General features: G+C 48.7%; 1 protein-coding gene across 3 annotated transcripts in view; it reads right to left on the reverse strand.

Moving 5' to 3' along the window:
• CENPC (centromere protein C) overlaps window positions 1–21,873 on the reverse strand; it is a 904,489-nt gene that overhangs the window by 330,298 nt on the left and 552,318 nt on the right. For all 3 annotated transcript variants that reach the window (XM_069235766.1, XM_069235758.1, XM_069235777.1), the window contains exon 18: window positions 16,938–17,020. In XM_069235766.1, the coding sequence (XP_069091867.1) occupies window positions 16,938–17,020 (83 nt within the window). The remainder of the gene's footprint in view (window positions 1–16,937; window positions 17,021–21,873) is intronic.

Here is a 21,873-nt window from a genome sequence, read left to right on the forward strand (position 1 = left end):
GCTCAGGGCCAGTCAGGTGCAGAGGTCAAAGAGGTTCTCAAAACACATAGGCGTCTATGGAGAACAGGGGTGCTCCGGTTCCAGTCTGTCAGCAGGTAAGTACCCGCGTCCTCAGGGGGCAGACCAGGGGGGTTTTGTAGAGCACTGGGGGGGACACAAGTAGGCACACAAAACACACCCTCTGCACCTGGCCGCCCCTGTGCTGCTGTGTGCAAAGCAGGTGTTGGGTTATGAATAGGCTTCGATGGACGGGGGTCACTCTAGCGGTGCAGGCAGGCATGGGGGGGGGCTTCTCGGGACAGCCACCACCTGGGCTAGGCAGAGGGTCGCCTGGGGGTCACTCCTGCACTGAGGTTCGGTTCCTTCAGGTCCTGGGGGCTGTCGGGTGCAGTGCTTGGTCCAGGTGTCCGGTCCCTTGTTACAGGCAGTCGGGGTCAGGGGGAGTCTCTGGATTCTCTCTGTAGGCATCGCTGTGGGGGTGCAGGGGGTCGTCTCAGGCTAGACACTCGCAGTCGCCAGGGAGTCCTCTCTGTGGTGTGGGTTCTCTGGATCTTGAGCCGGGGGCGTCGGGTGCAGAGTGTGGAGTCTCACGCTTCTGGCGGGAAACGTGAAGTCTTTGAAAGTTGCTTCTTTGTTGCAAAGATGTAGCTGTTTTTGAGCAGAGCCGCTGCTCACTGGAGTTTCTTGGTCCTGGGGGTCAGGGCAGTCCTCTGAGGTTTCAGAGGTCGCTGTTCCCTGTTGGATGAGTCGCTGGTTGCAGGTTTTCGACTCTGGAGACAGGCCGGTAGGGCTAGGGCCAAAGCAGTTGTTGTCGTCTGTCATCTCTGCAGGCTTTTAGGTCAGCAGTCCTTCTTTAGTTCAGGTTGCAGGAATCTGATTTCCTGGGTTCTGGGGTGCCCCTAAATACTAAATTTAGGGGTGTGTTTAGGTCTGGGAGGTCAGTAGCCAATGGCTACTGTCCTGGAGGGTGGCTACACCCTCTTTGTGCCACCTCCCTGTGGTGAGGGGGCCACATCCCTAATCCTGTTGGGGGAATCCTCCAAAACTAAGATGGAGGATTTCTAAAGGCAGGGGTCACCTCAGCTTAGGGCACCTTAGGGGCTGTCCTGACTGGGGGGTGGGGGGGAGCTCCTCCTTGTTTTCCTAATTATCTCCTCCAGCCTTGCCGCCAAAAGTGGGGGCAGTGGCCGGAGGGGCGGGCATCTCCACTAGCTAGGATGTCCTGGGGCTCACCGCCAGGTGTTCCCGTTCTTGCAGGGGGAGGTGTGAAGCACCTCCACCCAGTGCAGGCTTTGTTCCTGGCTACAGAATGACAAAGGCACTCTCCCCATGTGGCCAGCAACTCGTCTGGTTGTGGCAGGCTGGCAGAAACTGGTCAGCCCCACACTAGAAGTCGGGTTGGTATTCAGGGGGCATCTCTAAGATGCCCTCTGGGTGCATGTTACAATAAATTGCACACTGGCATCAGTGTGCATTTATTGTGCTGAGAAGTTTGATACCAAACTTCCCAGATTTCAGTGTAGCCATGATGGAACTGTGGAGTTTGTGCTTGACAAACTCCCAGACCATATACTCTTATGGCTACCCTGCACTTACAATGTCTAAGGTTTTGTTTAGACACTGTAGGGGCACAGTGCTCATTCATGCACATATGCCCTCACCTGTGGTATAGTGCACCCTGCCTTAGAGCTGTAAGGCCTGCTAGAGGGGTGACTTACCTATGCCACAGGCAGTGTGAGGTTGGCATGGCACTCTGAGGGGAGTGCCATGTCGACTTAGTCATTTTCTCCCCACCAGCACACACAAGCTGTGAAGCAGTGTGCATGTGCTGAGTGAGGCGTCCCCAGGGTGGCATAAGACATGCTGCAGCCCTTAGAGACCTTCCCTGGCATTGGGGCCCTTGGTACCAGGGGTACCAGTTACAAGCGACTTAGCTGAGTGCCAGGGCTGTGACAATTGTGGAGACAAAGGTACAGTTTAGGGAAAGAACACTGGTGCTGGGGCCTGGTTAGCAGGGTCCCAGCACACTTTCAATCAAAACTTAGCATCAGCAAAGGCAAAAAGTCAGGGGGTAACCATGCCAAGGAGGCATTTCCTTACACAATGTATCACCTTTGCATCGTCCCTTCCACTCCTCACAGTAGATGTTCAACGTCGATGAAACCCTCCACAAAAGGTACTTTTTCTGCGAGACAAGGTTGGTCCTGGTAGCCTGCCCGTGCTCCATGCAGATATACTTTAAAAATCCATATCTCAACTTCTAATTATTGGATTGTTGTTGTTGTGGCGTTGTTGAACAAGTTACTTACCTTTCGTAACGCCTTATCTGGTAGAGAATTTCCCCCAGGTGTCAGTCTGGATCTGGAGATTATTTTCGTGCAACACCCCTGTGCGCTGTCTGACAGCGTCAGTCTGCTCTGCATCCGTCGCCAGCATTGTGTGCACCCAATACCTATAAGGTGCCACCCCAAAGCGATGACATCAGTTCTTTGCACGGCAGCCAGCGCAGATCCGAAGAAGAGCTACCCCTCAGTCACTTTTTGACAAGTCTTTTTCTTTTTTTGTGCTGTACTTTTTTATTTTCATATTCCATAACAATATACAGAGAGCAAATAACAAGCCTTCAAGATTTGTGTACATCATACATCTTAAAGTCTGATAAAACCACGCAGAAAGTGTCAAGCAGGTTAGGAAAGAGAGACATTCAGCTTTAGGATAACGTCCAGACGGTCCTTGATACTTCATGTCTATTTCTAAGGCATACAACTACTACTACTAAAATAGAATAACCATAGCGCAGTAGCACAATAATACAGTAGTATCTTACCCTAATACAATAATGCAGGAATACAATAACACAATAATGTACTAATAATCCAGTACTGCAGTGTTACAATAATATTCCCCCTCTGTCCCACCTCAGGCCCCAATAAGGGGCATGTACATAGATATTCCTAACGAAACTAACAAACCTGCCATCTCTAGCCGCCCCATCACTAAGTGTCCCAGAGCTCCGGTACCCGATGAATGGATTGAAAATAGAGGGACGGGGAGCACCAGAATTCACATGAGGATGACGAATTATGGATAAAAGACAGCGCTGTAGGACATCCAGACAAGAGACACGAGCTGAAGGCGAAGAACGGTGGCCCAAGTGGTTTGCAAGGAGGGGTGGTATCCTTTCCTTGGAATGGGGAAGGAACGACCTGAAAGGGGACATTAAACGGGGGGCACAGAGGTGGAATAACGCCCCGGTGATAGCAATGCAGGTAAGAAGAGTAGGTGTCTCTGGATGCCGGCATGAATTAGCATGGGTGAGGTCACGATTGAGGAGGGGATATCTGAAGAAGAAGGTATATACAAAGCTAGGAAAACAAATAGAGAGGAGCATAACTATGGGTTGATAATAAGAGTGGAATCAGAAGAGGTGGGGAAAGGAGAGGGTACCAGTGAGAGGAGCAGGGGAGGAGGGAGCGAGAGGGAGATTGAGTATAAGAATAAGAACAAAGGGGGCAAAGACATAGAAGAGGATGGGAATGAGATTGTGAATGATAATGGTGGTGACTGTTGGGGGGGAGGGGAAGAACAACACAACTGGGAGGAGGGAGAAGGACAGGAGGCACGGTCAAGGAGGGCTGACAGGAGCATGGTTAATAATGAATAATGAAAATAGGGGAGGTGATGGCGAAGTGAAGGAGGTGCATTCTTGATAGGACCGAATGGAGAGCAGGTGAGGGTGTGTGCTTGCACTCAACTGAGGCCGATACAAAACAGAGAGTGGTAATAACGCACTGGTGTGTGGTAGTAAACTTATCAGATAAGTGTAGCCCCACTTGGTCAGTTGTGTTGTAACCTCCTTAGTGAATATTCAGCTCACCGGCCCAGAGAGAAAGGGCGACCACGTTTGCAGAAACACATCTGCTTTATCATGCAAGTCATATATGAGTCGCTCGTGAGAGGCTGCCTGGTACATTGCAGTGATCCATTCCCCATTAGAGGGGGCGGTTGCCACACGCCAATGCCTGAGGATACATACGTTTGCTGTGCCCAGTGCGGTGTGCAATAAACGATGTTGCGGTCGGGAGAACTCATAGAGCTCTCCAGTATCATGCAGCAGTAGAAGGAGAGGGGTGAGGGAAGACGGTAAGGGTAGCGCTTCTCTAAGGGTGTCCCACACTGATCGCCAAAAAGGCTGAATGACCGGGCAGTCGTGTAAAATATGTGGCAAGTCACAGCGGGCGTGAGGGCATCTCCAGCAGGAGGCGTGAGACAGTAACCCTGAAGTACGTAGTTTCTGGGGAGTCCACTACCAATCATGTAATGTTTTAAAAAGACTGAATTTCAAGCAGGCCTCTTGTGCTCCGCGGTCTCTGGCCTCGATTAAGTATGCCCAAGCCTCTAGTTCATATTCGACCTGCAAGCATGCCTGCCATTTATTCTTGAGAGAAATGAGGAGGGGGAGTGAGAAGAGGTGTTGGTTCAACAACGGCTGCAGTCCTGATACAGTCCCTCTCAGTTGACCCCAGGTTTCCACATACTGAAGTATTGGGGATTGAGTAAGTCACCGGGGGGGGGGGGGGGGGGGGGGGGGGGAGTTTCCCTAAACGTCTCACCAGACAATGTCTAAGCTGTATAAAGCTCCACGAGTGAAGTTCAGGGAGATCGAAACCAACTTGAGTATGGTGAACCAGGGAGGGTATGACCTTATTGAGGTGGGATGCCAAGATCCCTGCCAGGATCTTGATATATCCATTGAGGAGAGATATGGGACGATAGCTACAGCATAGAAGAGGGTCCTTACCCGGCTTGGGCAGAACTATGATGGAGGCTTTGTTGGAGAGAGGGTGTAAAGAGCCTGTCTGGTCAGCCCCCCGGAATGCCTCATATAAGGCATCTACGGTATCTGCTCCCGTCCATTATAGAATTCTGACGTGAACCCATCAAAAACTACCAAACTCCTCCGCGATTGCCTGTGGGTGCGTAATGAACGTGCCGTCGGGTCTATGCAAGGCTGGTATGGCTAATGCCGTCTCCCTTTGACGGAGTTGAGCGGCTAACAGGCGACCCGCCTTCTCCCTGTGCTCATAGTGGCGACCTCTCAGCCGTTGTAAGGCATATTCCGCCCGTGATGTATAAAGGGAGTTGGGTGTACTCCGGGTGGTCTGGGCAATGCAATCTTCCCTCCTTTGAGCACTGGAGATGGCCGAATCTCTCATGTGCTGTACTCTACTCGTTGCCTTCGCCACTGCCCATAGTAGCTGGGGCGAGGAGACCGAGCCCTTATTGTTCTGGAGATATGAGGCAATGTGGGACCTAAGTTGTTCCTTTCCCTTCGGGGTTCGGTATCTGGGGTTTGGGAGACGCCAAGGCTTACGGCCGGGTGAGGCCATCCCCAGCTCAAAGGCCAATAAAACCGGAGAATGGTCAGACAGTGCGGCCGGAAGAATTTTAGACATTCAAATCAACTGTAATAACCGGTGGTTGATCAGAAAATAGTCTAGCCGGGATTGAGTCCCATGTACCGAGGAAACAAAGGTGTATTCTCGGTCAGATGGATGGGAAAGATGCCAGTAGTCAAACAGGCCATGGTCCGATAGGACGTCGCGTAGGAGGGCCCGGCCAGCGTGGTTGCCCGCATCTAGACCATTTGATTGATCCAAGATGACATCCTGCACTAAGTTCCAGTCCCCGCCCAGCAGGTATTGGGAGGCGCCAATCTCTGTCAGTAGTCGATTAAGAGAGAGGAAAAAAACGTTGGGAGCCTGTGGGAGCATAGATAGAACCAACACAAATTGTAGAAGAGTCCAGGGTGAGCTTGGCAAGGACGTAATGCCCCTCCGAGTCGCACTATGTCTTAAGAAGCCTGAACTGCAGGGATCGACGAATGAGTATCGCCACCCCGCATTTCCGCCCCGAACCCTGTGTCTCACTATGCACAGATGGCGTTCCACTGAAAAGCACCTTGCCCATCCAGTCTCTATGGAGTTTTTCTGATTCTGATGCGGAAAGGTGTGTTTCCTGTAACACGGCAATGTCAGTTCTTTTTGACCGGAGATAAGATAGGACCTTCTGCTGCTTGATGTAATGCGTCATACCGTGTAGATTCCAAGAAAGAACAGTGAGCGGGGTCGTCGACCACATTATGGAGCGTAGTAGGAACCTATTTGAAGAGGAGTGGGGGACTTTGTGTTCGTTGATACAATGAATGAAAGAACCGGCTAGGAGTAGCGAAGCTCCGAGCACTCGTGTTCTGGGAAGGAACAAATAGGTAAAGGGGAAAATGTGGGGGAAACCCTTGGTCACGGAATGTAAGAGTCGAACAGACGGAAGAGAAAGGCTGGGGGGGAGAGAGATGCAAGAGAGGTAGGGAAAGAAATAGATAGAAAGAAATAATAATCATAAAGGTAGAGGGAAGGAGTGTACAAACGGATAAGCTCAGAAGAGAGAGGTGGGGTGTGAAAAATGAAGGAAGAGGGAAAGAGAATGAATGAATATAGGGGAAGGGAGAGATAGGATGAAAACTACAGTGAACGAGAAGTATCTCGCCACCAAATGTCCTGCTAAACTGCGGGTCGGGACCTGTAAGACCCGTGTGCTGGGCGGGCCTCGGGGGGGGGCAAAGGGATTGGCATGCTACCTGATAGGACTGCCAAGGAGCCCCAGGTAACGCTGGGCGGTAAGGCGTAGGGCGCAGAGAAGCTTGGAGTATGGAAAGGCAGAATATAACGGAATATGAAGGAGGGCATTGCTAAAAAAAAAAAGGGTAGAGGAGAAGAGTATAATACAGCAAACCATCCAGACAGGTAATCGTGAAGTAGCTCTCACCTAAGCATACAGAGTCCACGCTACCTCATGCCAGGGCCAGCATCGCCAACGGAGTATTTCTCGGGGATCATGAAAGGCATGACAGACACTGTCGGGGGCTTCAAGGTGGGGCAGGTCAAGGGCCCAAGAACTACGAGAAGGGGAGTAGCCAGACAACACGACCTAGGGAGTGCCTAGGAAGAGTAAGATGGTCTTAGGGAAGCGCGGAATGAGGACTAAAATCCCATGACTCATGCCATCTGAGCATCTCCCCAATTTGGCGAGTGGAGATGAATGGAATAGGGTGGGGGGGGAGAGAATATGAACCTCCCCATTAGCTGGCGCGTGTAGGATGCCGAAGGTCCTCTGGGGACTCATCTCGTGGTGGTTCCCCGTGGCTGCAAGTCTACACGGTAGATGGGAAAAGAAGCATGGGGGGGTAGGGCATAAAAGAAGGAGGCGTTGGCATCTGGCAGCGAGATCACAACCCACAACCAGATCGCATTATATGCGTAGTCTAGTCGATACCATACAAAAAGTGTTAATAATAAATAAATAACTCTAGACAGACTGTATCATGAAACATATGCAATATTATTTTAACAGAATGTTTGTATCCGCTGCTGCTCAATGTTTCCGACCATAATTTTACCCCCAAGGTAGCAGAGTGTTCGCAATGAGGCTGGCCTCACAGCAGGCCCAAAAGCAGGGGTAAATCACAACAGACACAGCACGAACGTGAAGACATAACACCGGCCCAGACCCCTCCCTGACCCCTTCAAACCAAAGAGAAAGACATTGATAGTGATAGTCTAATATGACACTTAGCTGTCCGTTGAGGAAGAACCCGTTGCTGGGTAGAGAGCGAGAAGTCCTCCGAGCACCCTGGGGTTCAACATTATGGGTGCTCTTTGAGAGCTGGCTTCAAGGGGAAGCGGGACATGCGGGTCAAGCACCGCTTGGAGGGCATGGTCACGACCCTCCTATGATTTAAACGAGCAGTCATAAATCCTGCCTCTCTTTTGCGAGGCTGGACGCTGAGGTTGAGACAGCAGGGGCGAAGCAGCAGATCTCCAGGAGTGAGGGTGTCTAATTCTGAATGCGCAATGGCGATGTCCATAGAATGTGGGGCAAGGCCGTTCAGGAAGGAGCTTAGGTCCGTAGGTTCAGTGAAGGCCCTGGATTTGCCGTTGTATGTAATCCACATGCGAGCCAGTTCAAAAAGACCATATTTAACATCTAGGTTACTGAGTTGTGGGTGAAGGGCCAGGAATGCCTTCCGCTTTTCATTTGTTAGTCTAGAGAAATCCGCTGTCACCCTAATCCCGTGTCCCTCTATAGAGTACAGGCCATGAGATTTGGCTGCCGAGATGGTCTGGCGAGCCTGTTCATGGCGCAGAAAACATGCGAGGATAGGACGGGGCTTGTCGGAGGTCACTTTATGTAAAGGGCCAATCCTGTGGACCCTTTGGAACTCCAATGGCGGTGAGAACTTCAGGCCAGTATGCTCGGGTAGGAGATTTTTTGAGAAAGGTTTTGATATCGGAGCCCTCCTTGTGTTCTGGAATGCCAAAAAGCCATACGATATCTCTGCAACTCCTATCCTCCAAGTTGATGACCTTTGCTCATAGAGACCGTAACTCTGTCTCTTGATCGGGCAGTGCCACTACCTGGCCCTCCACAGTCATGAGGCGTTTATCCAAGTCATTCACAGTCTCCCGGAAGCCGGCGATGTCAGCCCGAATGGAGGTAGAGGCCACAGTCAGGTCTGATATCTTTGAGTCCATTGCCTCCAGACAGGGCCCCACCACGTCTATCTCCTGCAGTATGCGGCCCGCCGCCTCCAATGCAAGGGGGATCAGCTGGCGAAGATGCAGAACATGGAGGGGCCGTCTGCGCTGCCATGGTTTTTCGTTGTGCAATGGCCTCGGAAAAAAACAATTGATGGGAGTGTTTGCCGGAAGATTTCCCATTTGGCATTGCCCCAGGGTGGCAAAGTTCCTGGAGAGGAATTACCTGGCGGAGACGTGACTGTTGAACCCTGTTCCTGCTTTAGGAGCGCCGATGTCTGTGACGTAGCCGGCAAGGCTTCTGGTACTGTAGCCGTCGTAAGGGTTCAATCATGCAGATTGGGCCTGGGAGGAGTGTCACTCTCGATGGAGGGGTCACACGACTGCATGAATGGTCCCAAACACAAGGTTGCGTTCTCCCCTCCACCTACAGACAATCTGAGTGGTGACAGACCCGGAATTCTGGAGTCAGTCCATACTAGTTCTGGGCCCAACTCTAATTGGCAGACTGATACAGGGGTGGAAGAGTAGAGGGCGGAGGTATGGTGACTGCAATGATGAGCCCCGGTGGGTCTGACTGATTGGGACCTCAGTAACTGCTCCATTGTAAAAAGGCAGGTGGGCCCTACCCTTTGAAATGCACACTGAAGGAACCAGCCACTTCTCAGGGCGGGGACCCTCCTGCCGGATCTCCTGAGTCTGGCACCTGTCCCTGCCTGAGGAGCTCTGGAGGGGTAGTGCTGCTCCCTGCTGAACACCTCCCTGAGATTTGCTCCCTTCCAAGCACCAAGATGGTCCCCTGCGACTGGATTGCCACGTCACATTGTCCTCGGCTGGGCCCCAGTACACTTCACCTTGCTGGGTACGGTCGTTGGCACCTGTCCATCGCACTTCAAGGCTCCCATGGGGTCCTCCGTCAGGCCGGGACGCCCTGCTGCGCGCTGGGCTGTCAGTTGTTCTTCTACACGGAGGGGGAGGGCATTCACCCCTCACCTCCCCCTCCTAAAATGCCCTGGTCCTTGTAAGGGAAGCGGGTCGCAAGTTGGCTCACGCGACCAGCGAGAGGCGCTCTCGGCCACCTATTCCACTGCTGACGTCCTCCATCCCTCGCTGCAATCGAGGCCGTGGCTCAGCCCTCCTCGCTAGGTCGCGCCCGGCCTTTTTCTGTTGGCAGCTGTTATGGCCGTTGCGCGTCGCGGGACTCCTTTCCCGAGCCCGGTGCTCCCTTAAGGGTCCCCAGTGTAGAGTGAGAGGCTCTAGGTGGAAAGTAGCACCCCCTCCATTGGCCCAGACCCAGCCCGGTGCACGGAGCTCCTCGTTCAGACGGCCATTCGAGTCAGCAGCCAGACCACGCCCCTTGACAAGTCTTTTTCAACGTTTTGTCAAGGATTGTTCGAGTGGTGACACTTCTGGTGCGTATTGGATTGTCGTCATTTTGGTCTAGTTTTGTTCATTAAACTCTATTTTTCTAACCTAGTGTGGATACATTTGTGAGTTGTTTTCACTGTCTTACTGTTTTAAGTTTACACAAATAATTTAAACTTAAACATTGCCTCCTAAGTTAAGCCTGTCTGTTCTGAGCCAAGCTACCAAAGGGTGAGCACAGCTTCATTTATGTTGTGTAACTGAGTTACCCTGACTAGGATTATGGGTCCTGCTTGGACAAGGTGTATACCTCTGCCAGCCAGAAACCCAATTATTAACACTCCACTATCAGCTTCCTCATATGGGGAGTGTCTTGCAAATTTATTGGTAATCCAGTTGCTAAGCAAGGTTTTAGCCCTCCCTCCACTTCCTCTCTACTGCTCCAGATTGACTGTGCTCCGTCAGGAAGCATACTCTGCCCATGTTTCAATATCAGAAGAAAACGTAACAATCTTACTCCAGCTATGGGTAATAAAAGTGGTGCCCAAGGACAAAAGCTGCACAGGATTCTACTGCTCCTTTCTGTTGAAAGCCTCTAGGACGTTTGACTCTTGAATCGCTTTGTACCTCAGGACAACATCAAAATGCTGTTCCTGAATCCGCTCCTCTTGACTTTGAATGCACAGGAATAGACCATATCCCTCTGATTCCAGGGTGCCTATCTCCATGTGCCTGATCCTCTCTGCTCGCAGGCGCTACCGCCGCTTCACAGTGGTGTCCCCGGCACGAGCGATATGAAGTACTACCATTTAGCACCATGACTGCCAGGACAATCTCTATGTGCTAGTCATAGAACCAGCTTCTCTCAGGAGACCTTGAGTCTACATTTCTCAGTAGAGGGCATGCTAGTACTGGCAGGAAAATATAGCCCTAGTCTTGTGACGACCCTGAGTGCACTTTGTATCTCGATCAGCTGGGTTTCCCAACCAGGAGACACCCCAACTGATTCTGACTAATAGGCTGTCATTCATTGTGGTGGATCCTGGACACAAACTGCATGATGCCATCCCTTGGCATCAGAGAAACTTGCACAATCAAGACATAATCTTATTTCAGACTAAGACTCCAACTCTGCATGTTATTCACCTGCTGGCCTCCATTTTTCTGTTAACAGCTTTGGTAGTGTCTGAGGAAACAGTGGCTTCAGCAGTAGGAGAACTACTCCTTGTAAGTGGAAAACTTCCACTCTGTCCTAGACCTTGACCGATTGTTGGGCCTTCTAAATGTCATAGTGGGGCATCCATCAAGTTCTCTGCAGTTGCAAGCCACCATTGTCAGTGACACCATCTGGTTGGATCGAAGTACTTGCATGGCAAGAGTGACAGTGCACAGGCTATGGTCAGCCTATAGAAAAACGTTCACATCAATTTGCCTGACTGGCGGGGAGTTCACCTAGCTCTAAAGGCATTCCTCCTTTCCATTTGGGATGAAGGGTTCACTCAGATATCACTATCACCATGCATCATTTCAAAATGGGTCGGCATGGTCTTATGCATATTGCAGTGACATCTAGGCAAGGCATATTCACAGAGGCAGCTCATAAGGCACACACTAGGATTGTGAAAGCATATACCTTAAGTTGCCTTTCTCCAATAGACCACAAACAGAAGCTCGACCACAATGCAAGGGATGTGATCTTCACCTGGCAGGAACTTCTAAACATTGACCTTTCTGCCAAGGTCAACCAGGATAAGCCCTTGTTTGCATTCTGGATATTTCAATGCCCAGTTTCTTGGGGTCATCTGCTCCCTGAACAGGTTGAGTGGACTGCTTTGTACATTTCTGCCAACAGCACTCATCCAAAGTGTTCTCCAGAAGGTCTAGCAGGATGGGACTCATGATTCTCATTGCCTGAGACTGGTTAAGGAGGATTTCATATTTTTAATCGGTTGGCAGTCAGCCTATGGCACCCACTCATCTACAAAACAGGATAGATCTGCCTCTCCACCTCACCTTTAGACTCTGAATCTGTTTGCATGGACATTGAGCAGTTCCAGTTAGAATACTTCAATTTACCACCTCAGGTAGCAAATGTCAGTTTGGATCAGAAACCAGCCACTAAGTCAGTGCATTCGGTTTAGTGGGACAAATTAGTTTTTTGGTGCAAGGCTACAGGCTTAAATCCCTTTCAGACTCAACTGTTATGTATTATACGTTTTGCGCTTTCAATTGCCTAGCAAGGCTTACTGATTTATATTGTTAAATGATAATGCCAGCTCTTTCTGTCTATCTATGCCTTCCTGATAAGTACTCTTTGTTCTAATCTTAAGTGGTGAGTTTTCTGGAAAGATTTATTGTTCATGTTTTCACCCATGTCCTTCACTGTTTCACAGGGAGATTTAAACTTAGCATGGACTATTCTTATGGCATTACTAGTCACACCAATCCACAGTTGTACAATCCATCTTTTGGTCTTAAAAGACCGACTTCCTAGTGGTGATTACTTCACCCACTGGTCGAAGAGCTGCAGGACCTAACAGTATGCCTATTGTTTAGTGTCTTCTATTCAGACAAATTGGTTTTCCGCCCTAGTCCATCAGCTTTGCCAAACGTAGTTTTGTCTTCCATATGAGTCAACCTATCAGGGTTATGTTCCTTCTATGCCTTAAAAGGAGGTGTGGCTGTACACACTGGACGCCTCCAATTATTTTGATTGCACTAAGTAAGAGAGGGTAGACGGTCAGATCTTCGTAGGCATTGCTGCAGCCAAGAAAGCCAAAGCTGTGACCAAAGCTACTATTTCATGTTGGGCCACCATTTGTATTAAGATATGCTTTACTAATTGCTGTATTTCTTGACATGGAAAAAGCGTTTGACTTGGTTGAGTGGGGGTTCATGTTTTCTGTACTATGACAGGTAGGGGGTGGGTGATGTATTTTTACAATTGGTCCGGGTGCTTTAAGCTGAACCGACTGCTCTGGTCCACATAAATGGGGTAGTATCTACACCTATAGTCATCATGAGGGGCACTCTGCAGAGGTACCTCCTGTTGTTATTACTGTTCATCCTTGTGGAGGAGCCTTTGGCTTATGCACTGCCCAAATACTACACTGTATTATTTGTTTCCTCAACTATAACTTAACTGTATCCGCCCACACAGATGACACATTTCTCTACATACACAATCTGGAGCACAACTTACCCCCGGTTCTCAGAGAGGTCATACAATTTGGTGGGCACTCGGAGGTGTGAATACATTTGAACAAATCCATTATATTCCATCTCACTGCGAACACGGCACAAATACAGCTGGAGTATCCACTACAGTGGACTACTGACTGGGTGGTACCTGGGCGTGCAGGTTCAAACAGATCTGGCAGTAGTGATGTTGGACAATTACAGTAGAGCAGTGCAGCACCTCACGGAGGCAGTTGAGTGATGCATGTATTTGCCCGTTTCTTTGTAGTTGAATTGCCATCATGAAGATGATAGTGTTCCCCGCTTTTTGTTCTTATTTGTCAATATCCCAATTCTTCTGCCTAGTACGGTATTTCAAACTTTGTGCACACTGGTGGTGTGCTTGGCTTGGGCCAAAAAACAACCACAAATGAGTTGGAGCATGCTTAGTCTACCCTATACCCTGAGCGGTTTGAATTTACCAGATCTGGAGGCTTATTATAGACCTGCACACTGCATGTTCGCCCATAACTGGCTGCGTGAACCCAGGGACCTGTCTCACCTCTGGTTGGAGCATAATGCCATACTCCCACTTACTCTACTTAGAACCCTATTTCATAGATCAACAAGATGCTACCATACCCTGGACCTCGTGGGTACCACTCAATATTAGTGAAAAAATACTGACGGAACAACATGCTGGGATGCTGTGTTATTACCCACAGATACCATTAGAGTGGTGTATGTGGTTTCCTGTGGGGCAGGAAAGGGCGGTGATGTGCGCACTACGGGGGCTGGGACTAGATTGCATGGGTGATTTCTTTGCAGATGGAGTCATCCATGATTACAATCAGGTGAGGGCACAGCAGGATGCTTCTGCTGTCCTAGATCAGCTCCACTAATACAGGGCATTTCATATGATAAGGGAGTTGCTAGGGGAGACCCTGTCAGAACCTCAGGAGTTGCCCGCCTTATCATACTTGCTGCTAGCGCCGATGCCACACCGCAAAATAGGCACAATATATGCATACTCACAAGAGGCGTGTCAGCCAGGAGCCATTAAGGCCAGTTTGGACTGGCAGGAGAACTTGGACTTGATAATTAGAAATAAGCAATGGACTTATTGCTGCTCAGTTGTCCGGACCATTTCTCTGAACAACGGGCAAAGACTGATTTACTTCAAGTTTCTTGACCAGGCATATTATGCTCCAGACCAACTGTATTGTTATGGTTTGCGTGATAGTTCCTGCTGTCTTCGCTATGAAGAGGATGGTGCTGGATTTGTGCATGTGGCCTGGTTCTGCCATGGAGTGCAACGCTTTTGGTCATCTGTCTAGGGGGCACTTCAGATCACAGGAAAGAACATACCGTCAACCCCCTTACTAAAACTGCTGGGTTATGACAGAGCGATTCCAAAGACCTGTAGGTGTCTTGTTGCCTTGGGTTTGTTACTCGGTAGGCGCAGGATAACGATGTGTTGGGCAAAGGGCACGTTTGTGACGCTGAAGAAATGACATGTGGAAAGGGCTTATCAGGGCCAGCTTTAGCACTGGTGGTGCCCAGTGCGATGATGATTGTTGGTGCTCCTTAATGACCACCTGCACCACCGATTCCCTCCCTTCTACCCTTTAGCAGTGCCCTTAAAAATCTCTATAACCACTCTCCCTCAGATACGTATAATTAGTTTTATAGCGCCACTCATAATAGTGTAGAGTGTCAGAACACTTTACATAACAACATATTATGCAGAAGCAAATCAATCATATGTGTACAGATCAGTATATAGGAAATGTTACATAGGACAGAGGACTACAAGGTGTAGGAGTCATGTCATCCATATTGGTAGGCAGCATAGTTTGAGTGCTTGATCTGGAGAAGCACAAACTCAGAATTTCAAAAGTACCACCATAGTTGGCTGTTGTTTTTACTGATATAAGTTGATCTCTACCCAACTGAACCGTTTTAGCAACATAAGGATAATGAAACACTAGGAAACAAATTGTAACGCTGTAATCTATACCTTGAGGTTTCCACACAGCTCTTTGATGACTGTTTCCAGTTCACGGTTCTATGTTATGATTTTAACTCATAAACTGCAATTAACTATAACATATTTCCAACAAAAGCAGTAAGCCACTGGCCTATTTACATTATATGTACTTTGTGATCTACATAGTACCCATTCTTTGCAGCAGGCATTAGAACCTTCTGTGTTACCTTTTGATGAGTTAAAACTTCCACTGGACAAAACTTGATCTCTCTCCAGAAGGGCCATTAACCACAGGAGTTATCTTGACATTTTAATTGTTGAAAATTGATGGAGGTAAGGAACGTGGTGGCAGATGCCTTTAGCGGTGGCACCAGTCGCACCGCCCAGGAGCCGGCCCTGTGGCTTATGGTACTACGCAATGCATATCACAAACTCATGTTGATACACAATGACCCGAAGGATACATGCAAGCATTTCTTGCCGGACCAGGTGATAGCGGAGTGGCTGTGGAAGAGGAAGTGGGGGTCTTTGGCAATAGCACATACTTGACAATGGATGCCTCCAGCATGATTGCATATGTGCATGTTGCACTGTGTGGGACAATCCTGTACACTTGTAATAATGTACAGGAGTGATTTTGTACAGATTGGGGGTGCAGGAGTTGGGACTACTGCTGTATTTCCTTTTCGCAGTATTTAACATAATGGATTTTGAAATTTTACTGACTACAGCCATATTAGCTGAGAACATATACTGATTACACTTGTCAACCATATACCTCACCAAAGATTATTATTTCATCTTATACCGCATGGCAGTTGAAAATTAAAACAAAATTAAAAAAATATATATATTCTGTACTAATAAACACCCTCCACCTAGCATTTGTGCTTATTCTACTGTAACTATGGTAACTTCCATCTCACCAGACTTGTGCTGGAAGCTAACACTTACGAGGAGGCTACTTGCTTTTCTCACCATACTTTTACTAACCATTACTGTTTGGAGTCTCAGGCGTTGAGTGATGGCTACTAGGTGAGGGCTGTATTGCATAATATCCTTGGCTAAAAACTATGTTGGTCTGCCTCCCAGTGGGTACTGGTGTTGGACTAATTGATAAGGTGAGTAATCTGAACGAAGAAGTATCCATCACAAGGAGAACATTTCCTACCTTTGGTAATAATATTATTTGTGAAGGCTATATCTACCCAAATATTTCTCATTGTCTTCCATTCTACACTGCCACATTCGTAGTACTCCCAATAAGGTTTTAAGGTATGCAATCATTATTTTCATTGTCTGTAGTTTAGCTATTTGGTTTGTCACAACACACTTTGATTTGGCGTGGAAAAAGTTGGAATATGACACCAGAAAGGCAAGCAGCCCAAAATATGTGACACTGTCATCGCATCCTGGCTGTGCAGTGCAAGTGAAGTCTCAAATCGGACAAAGAGGTGGTGAGGAAGACTGCTTTCGAAAAAAGTTTCCAGGTCCTGTTTAATTAAACAGGAAGCATTAATAAGATGAGGACTCTGTGGAAAGCTACAGTATACATTAGAATTGTTAACATAAGTAACTAACTTTGTATTTTTCCTCCCATAGAAAATACTACAGGCATATTTCAAAGCTCGAATTTAAAACAGGTAAAATCAGAACAGGTTACCAAAAGTAACATTTTTGTTTCTCTAGAAAATACTACAGGTACATTTCAGTTTGTATTTAAAAAACAAAATCAGATCACAACTTAGGGTGTACTGCTCAAAAACTCTTTTTGATAAAAAAAAAAATAACAACAACACTGAAGTACATACCTGATTGACACAAATCAAAATGAACAGGCTGGTCTTTATGAGAGATCATCCTTACAGTCCGAGAAGGGACTGGACCACTTCCACTGTGGAAAAATAACAATGCTACACTTTCAATTTCAGAGCACAACACCAAAAAACATGAAATTAAAGAACAAGTTACTTACTTTCGGTAACACATTCTCTGGTACTGGTAGAGACTCTAACTAGCTGCAGATTCCTCACCTTTAGAATTTCCAGACATTAGCTTGGAATCCAGAACATTTTCTGAGCAACACCCTGCGAGCACTGTCGTCACGGTCGCCTATAAAGGAACCACCCAGACAAGTGTATATCAGTACTTTTCAGTCATGGAAACAACAGACCGTTTTGCCAGTGTGAAAAAGCTAGGGTCCTGAAAGGGACAATCCTTAACCCTAGGAAATGAGTCTACAGAGCAGGAGGCATGGGTGGGGTGTAATGAATCTTCAGCTAGATAGAGTCTATACCAGATAATGCATTACCAAAGGTAAGTTATGTGTTCATCAGATAGTGACTTCTAGCTGCAGATTCCTTACTTTTTGAGTAGATACCCAAACCATAACCTCCTGGTGATGAGCTGTGGACAAACTGTCCTCAAACTAAAAAGTCCTGCAGGACCGAAGAGGTAAAGTGCCCATCTCTGCGGATCTGACTGTCCAGGCAGTAGCATTTGGCAAACGTGTGCAGACGCCCACGTTGCAGCCTGATGTCCAGGACTGGTACACCTCTTGCTAACGCAGTGGTAGAATCTTTGCCCCTAGTGAAATGAGCCCCTCAAGCCCTAAGGAGGCTGTATTTTGGCCAGAGCATAGCATATTTTTATCCAGAATACAACTCAGCGTGAAATGATTAGTTTCTGCACTGCCCGACCTTTCTTTGCTCCCCCATAAAGGATTGGTCATCTACCTGGAACTCTTTTGTGTGGTCTAGGTAGAACGAAAATGTTCTTTCTGGGTGCAATCAAAGGAGTCGCTCCTCTTCCTTAGAGGGATGCGGTGGAGCAAAGAGGGTGGGGAAGGGTGATGTGCTGAACCACGTTAAATGGGGTCACCGCCTTAGGGAGAAAAGAGGCACCGGTGCCAAACATGGTGAGATATGGAGGTTTTGACGAGAGAGCCTGCATCTCACTCACTCTCCTGGCAGATGTTATTGCCACTAAGAAGGCTGCCTTGATGGTGACCAACCGGAGGGCACAGTTGTGCTGAGGCTTGAAAGGAGCACACATAAGATAGGTGAGAACCAGATTTAAGTCCCACTGAGGCATGAGAAAGGGCGTAGGAGGGAACATATGTACAAGCCTTTTAAGGAATCTATTTATAAGAGATTTGAATAAAAAAGGCTGATCAGGCAGCCGAAGAAAAGCCTTTAAGGCAAAAAGATATCCCTTCAGAGTGCCCAAAGCAGAGCCCTGCTGGGCAAGGGACAAGATAAAGAGAAGAATATTAGAGAGTAGCAGAAAGAGGATCAATCAATCTTTCTGTAAAATAATATACAAAGTGTTTCCAATGGTAGACGTATAGCATCTTGGTGGAGGGATGCCTGGCTGCCGGAATAACTTTGCAGACTTGGGGAGGAAGGTCGAAGGTTGTCAACCGCCGCCGCCGCTCAATCTCCAGACATGAAGACACAGAGTTCACATTTTCGGGTAGAGAACGTTCCCCTGCTGCTGAGAAAGAAGATCTACCCGAAGGGGCAGCTTGATTGAAGGATCAATGCTCGTTTTCAAAAGCTCGGGATACCAGACTCACTGCACCGAGTCCGAAGCCACCAGGATTACTTGGGCCCGATCGTTCCTGATCTTCTTGAGAACTCCTGAGCTCCAATAATGATGAAAAGCATCACGAGCAAGTGGCGCCTTGGAAACTCCAATGCGCAATATCTAACCGAGGCGCTCCCCACTGCTGAAAAAGTTCTTGTACCACCTCTGGATGGAGAAGCCACTCGTGATCTGCTAGGCATCGATGGCTGAGTTTGTTTGCCCTGGTGTTCAGAGAACCTGTCAGGTGTTGAAAGACCAGGGTTATATATGCCCTGCAGTTCCAGCCATGTCCAAAGGGGCAAGCTAGCCAGATTGCCCAGAGCTCAGTAAATTGATATAGAGCCCGGATTCCACCCAAGACCATAGACCTCTGATCACCACCTCTCCCAGATGGCCGACCCATCCCAGCAGTAACACATCTGTCTGTACTGTAAAATCTGGTAGGGGAAGAGAGAGAAGTCTATTTTAACCACCACTGCAGTTCTTTTGCAGTTCCCTTTGAAATCTGAACAGTGTCGGAGATATTTCCCTGATGCTGCGCCCACTGGAACTTCAGGCCCCACCGCAGACCACTCATATGCCATCTGGCATGTTATACTAACAGCATGCAGGAGGACATGAGGCCCAGCAGCCTCAGAGTTTGTCTCACCGAAATCCAGGATTGAGGCCGAAACATCGGAATCATAAGCTAAATATCCTGAACTCGCTGCTTGGGAGGATAGGCCTGAATCTGCACTGTGTCCAGACCAGCTCCGATGAAAGGGAGCAGGTGTGACTTCAGTACATTTATAGTGAACCCCAGCGAATGCAGGAGGTTTGCCGTAGTCTGAAGGTGGGGGACGACAGCCTTTAACAGCCAGTCGTCCAGGTAGGAGAAGACTGAAACCCCTAACTTGCGTAGATGACCTGCAACTGCTGCCATAATTTTGGTGAACACCCGAGGGGCACTGGTGAGGCCGGAGGGTAGCACGGTAAACTAAAAGTGCTCGTGGCCCACCCTGAACCCCAGGCAACGTCTATGGGCAGGCAATAGGGGATATGCAAATACGCACCCTGAAAGTCCAACGTTACAATCCTGTCTCCTTAGTCTGAGGCAGACAAGATCTGAGCTAGAGTAAGCATTTTTAACTTCTCCTTTCTGAGGAAGAGACTGACGTCCCATAAATGCACAACAGGGCAAAGACCCTTGCTCTTTTTGGGTATTAGAAAGCATCTGGAATAATAACCACTGCCTACTTCTAATATCGGGAACCTTTCTATGGCTCCCTTAGCAAAGAGAGCTGCAACTACCTCGCGAAGCAAACATAAGTGATCCTCCATCAGCCGTTCTTTTGAGGGAGGCACTGGGGGAGAGAAAGACTGGAAGATGAGGGAATAGCTCTTATGTATGTTCTGCAAGATCAATTTGTCCGATGTTAAGGGAGATAACATTGAATCCTCCACTGTAAGTCCCTAGTATATGGTACCTAGGTACCCAGGCCCTTAGTACACCAGGGGTCCCCCATAGGCTGCAGCATGTATTATGCCACCCCTGGGAGCCCATTCAAACTGTGTCTGCAGGCATGCTATTTGCAGCCTGAGTGAAAAGGTGCATGCACTCTTTAACTGCTGGTCACTATACCAGGTCACTATAAGTCACCCCCTATGGTACACCCTTCAAGCCCAAAGGGCAGGGTGCAGGTCCCTGTGTGTGTTGGCACCCCTGATTGAGCAGAGTTGCCCCTAATAACTCCAATTTTAATCCCTTGGTCTTCTTAAGCGCAGGTAAGCAATTTTAGCTATGTACTGGCCATACGTCACTGTGTAGCTCAGCTACATAATGGTAACTCCAAACCTAGGCATCTTTGGTATCAAACATGGAATCATACCCCAATGCTGATGACAGTATTGGTGGCATGATTCCATGCACTCTGGGGGCTCCTTAGATGACCCCAAAGTACTGCTCCTACCAGTCTTTCAGGGTCTGAGAGCAGCCCACACTGTTGCAGCCCCTCAGACAGGATTCTGCCTTCCTGCTGCTTGACCAGCTCAAGCAGGGGAAGGCAGAACAAAGGATTTCCTGTGGGAGAGGGGATGCAACTTACTCTGCCTTGGGAATAGGTGTTAATGGGCTGGGAAGGGTAGCCTCCCCATACCACTAGATTGCTTTGAAGGGCACATTTGGTGCTCTCCTTTCATAATCCGGTTTGCATCAGTCCAGGGACCCCTGGGCCCTGCTCTGGCGCAAAACGGAAAGGGGAGTGACCACTCCTCTGTCCATCACCACTCCAGGCGGGTGCCCAGAGCTCTGCCAGATGGCCACTTGATTCTGCCATCTTGGAGACAAGATGTGTAGAGGTCCCTGGGAGCATCTGACTGGTCAGGTTAGGTAGATGACGTCAGTGACCCCCTCTAATAGGCTGTCACCGCAGAGAGTGACCAAGCCCCTTTTGGGCTAGTTATGGACTCCCTTGCGGTCTGGTCCCCAGATTCGGCATGCAAGACTCTACCTGGACCTCTCTGCAAACACATCTTCTGCTCCTGACCACCAGAACCGGAGCTGGACTCCAAAGGATGTGAACGAGACAGCAACACTGAGAAGATCTCTCCTTGCAACATTGTTTCTGTGTTTCCTGTTAGCAACTTGCAACATTTCCATGGCTGTGCATCCTCTAGGGTCGGCAGGAGTTCAGTTGCACAAAGAAAGCAAGTAGGAACCACCCTTGGAGTGAAGGGGTCACTCCCCTACATCCGCAGGCACCTAAGTCAAAAATGTCCTGCTGCTGCGATATATTGTCCCCTATGGACTTGTGAAGACTCTCCAAAACAGGTGGCGATTCTGAGCGGTCCTCTCTGCCTTCTGTCCAACTTGGGAGACCGTGAGCCCTTTCCACTTCCTCCAAGAGAGAATACCTGTGCACCTTGACTGTTGCAGCAACCAATGCTTGTTGACTTCTGATTCGACGGATCTTCAGGCTCCCAGTAGCCCCAGCCCCCAGCACACCACCTCTGCAAGGACAGTCTCCTCTCTGCTGCTCCATCAACGTGAGACTCCTCTTCAGGTGTGCTGACTGGACCTCACTGTGACTTACTGTGCGTGCTGCCAGTGGGTTGCCTGGAGGGGCTCTGACTGCTTATGCTGGCTCTTCTTTCTTCTCAGGGCAACCTGAAATCCCCTCT

The sequence above is a fragment of the Pleurodeles waltl genome, chromosome 1_2 (genome assembly GCF_031143425.1).
Source record: "Pleurodeles waltl isolate 20211129_DDA chromosome 1_2, aPleWal1.hap1.20221129, whole genome shotgun sequence".
In the NCBI taxonomy this organism is placed as follows: domain Eukaryota; kingdom Metazoa; phylum Chordata; class Amphibia; order Caudata; family Salamandridae; genus Pleurodeles; species Pleurodeles waltl.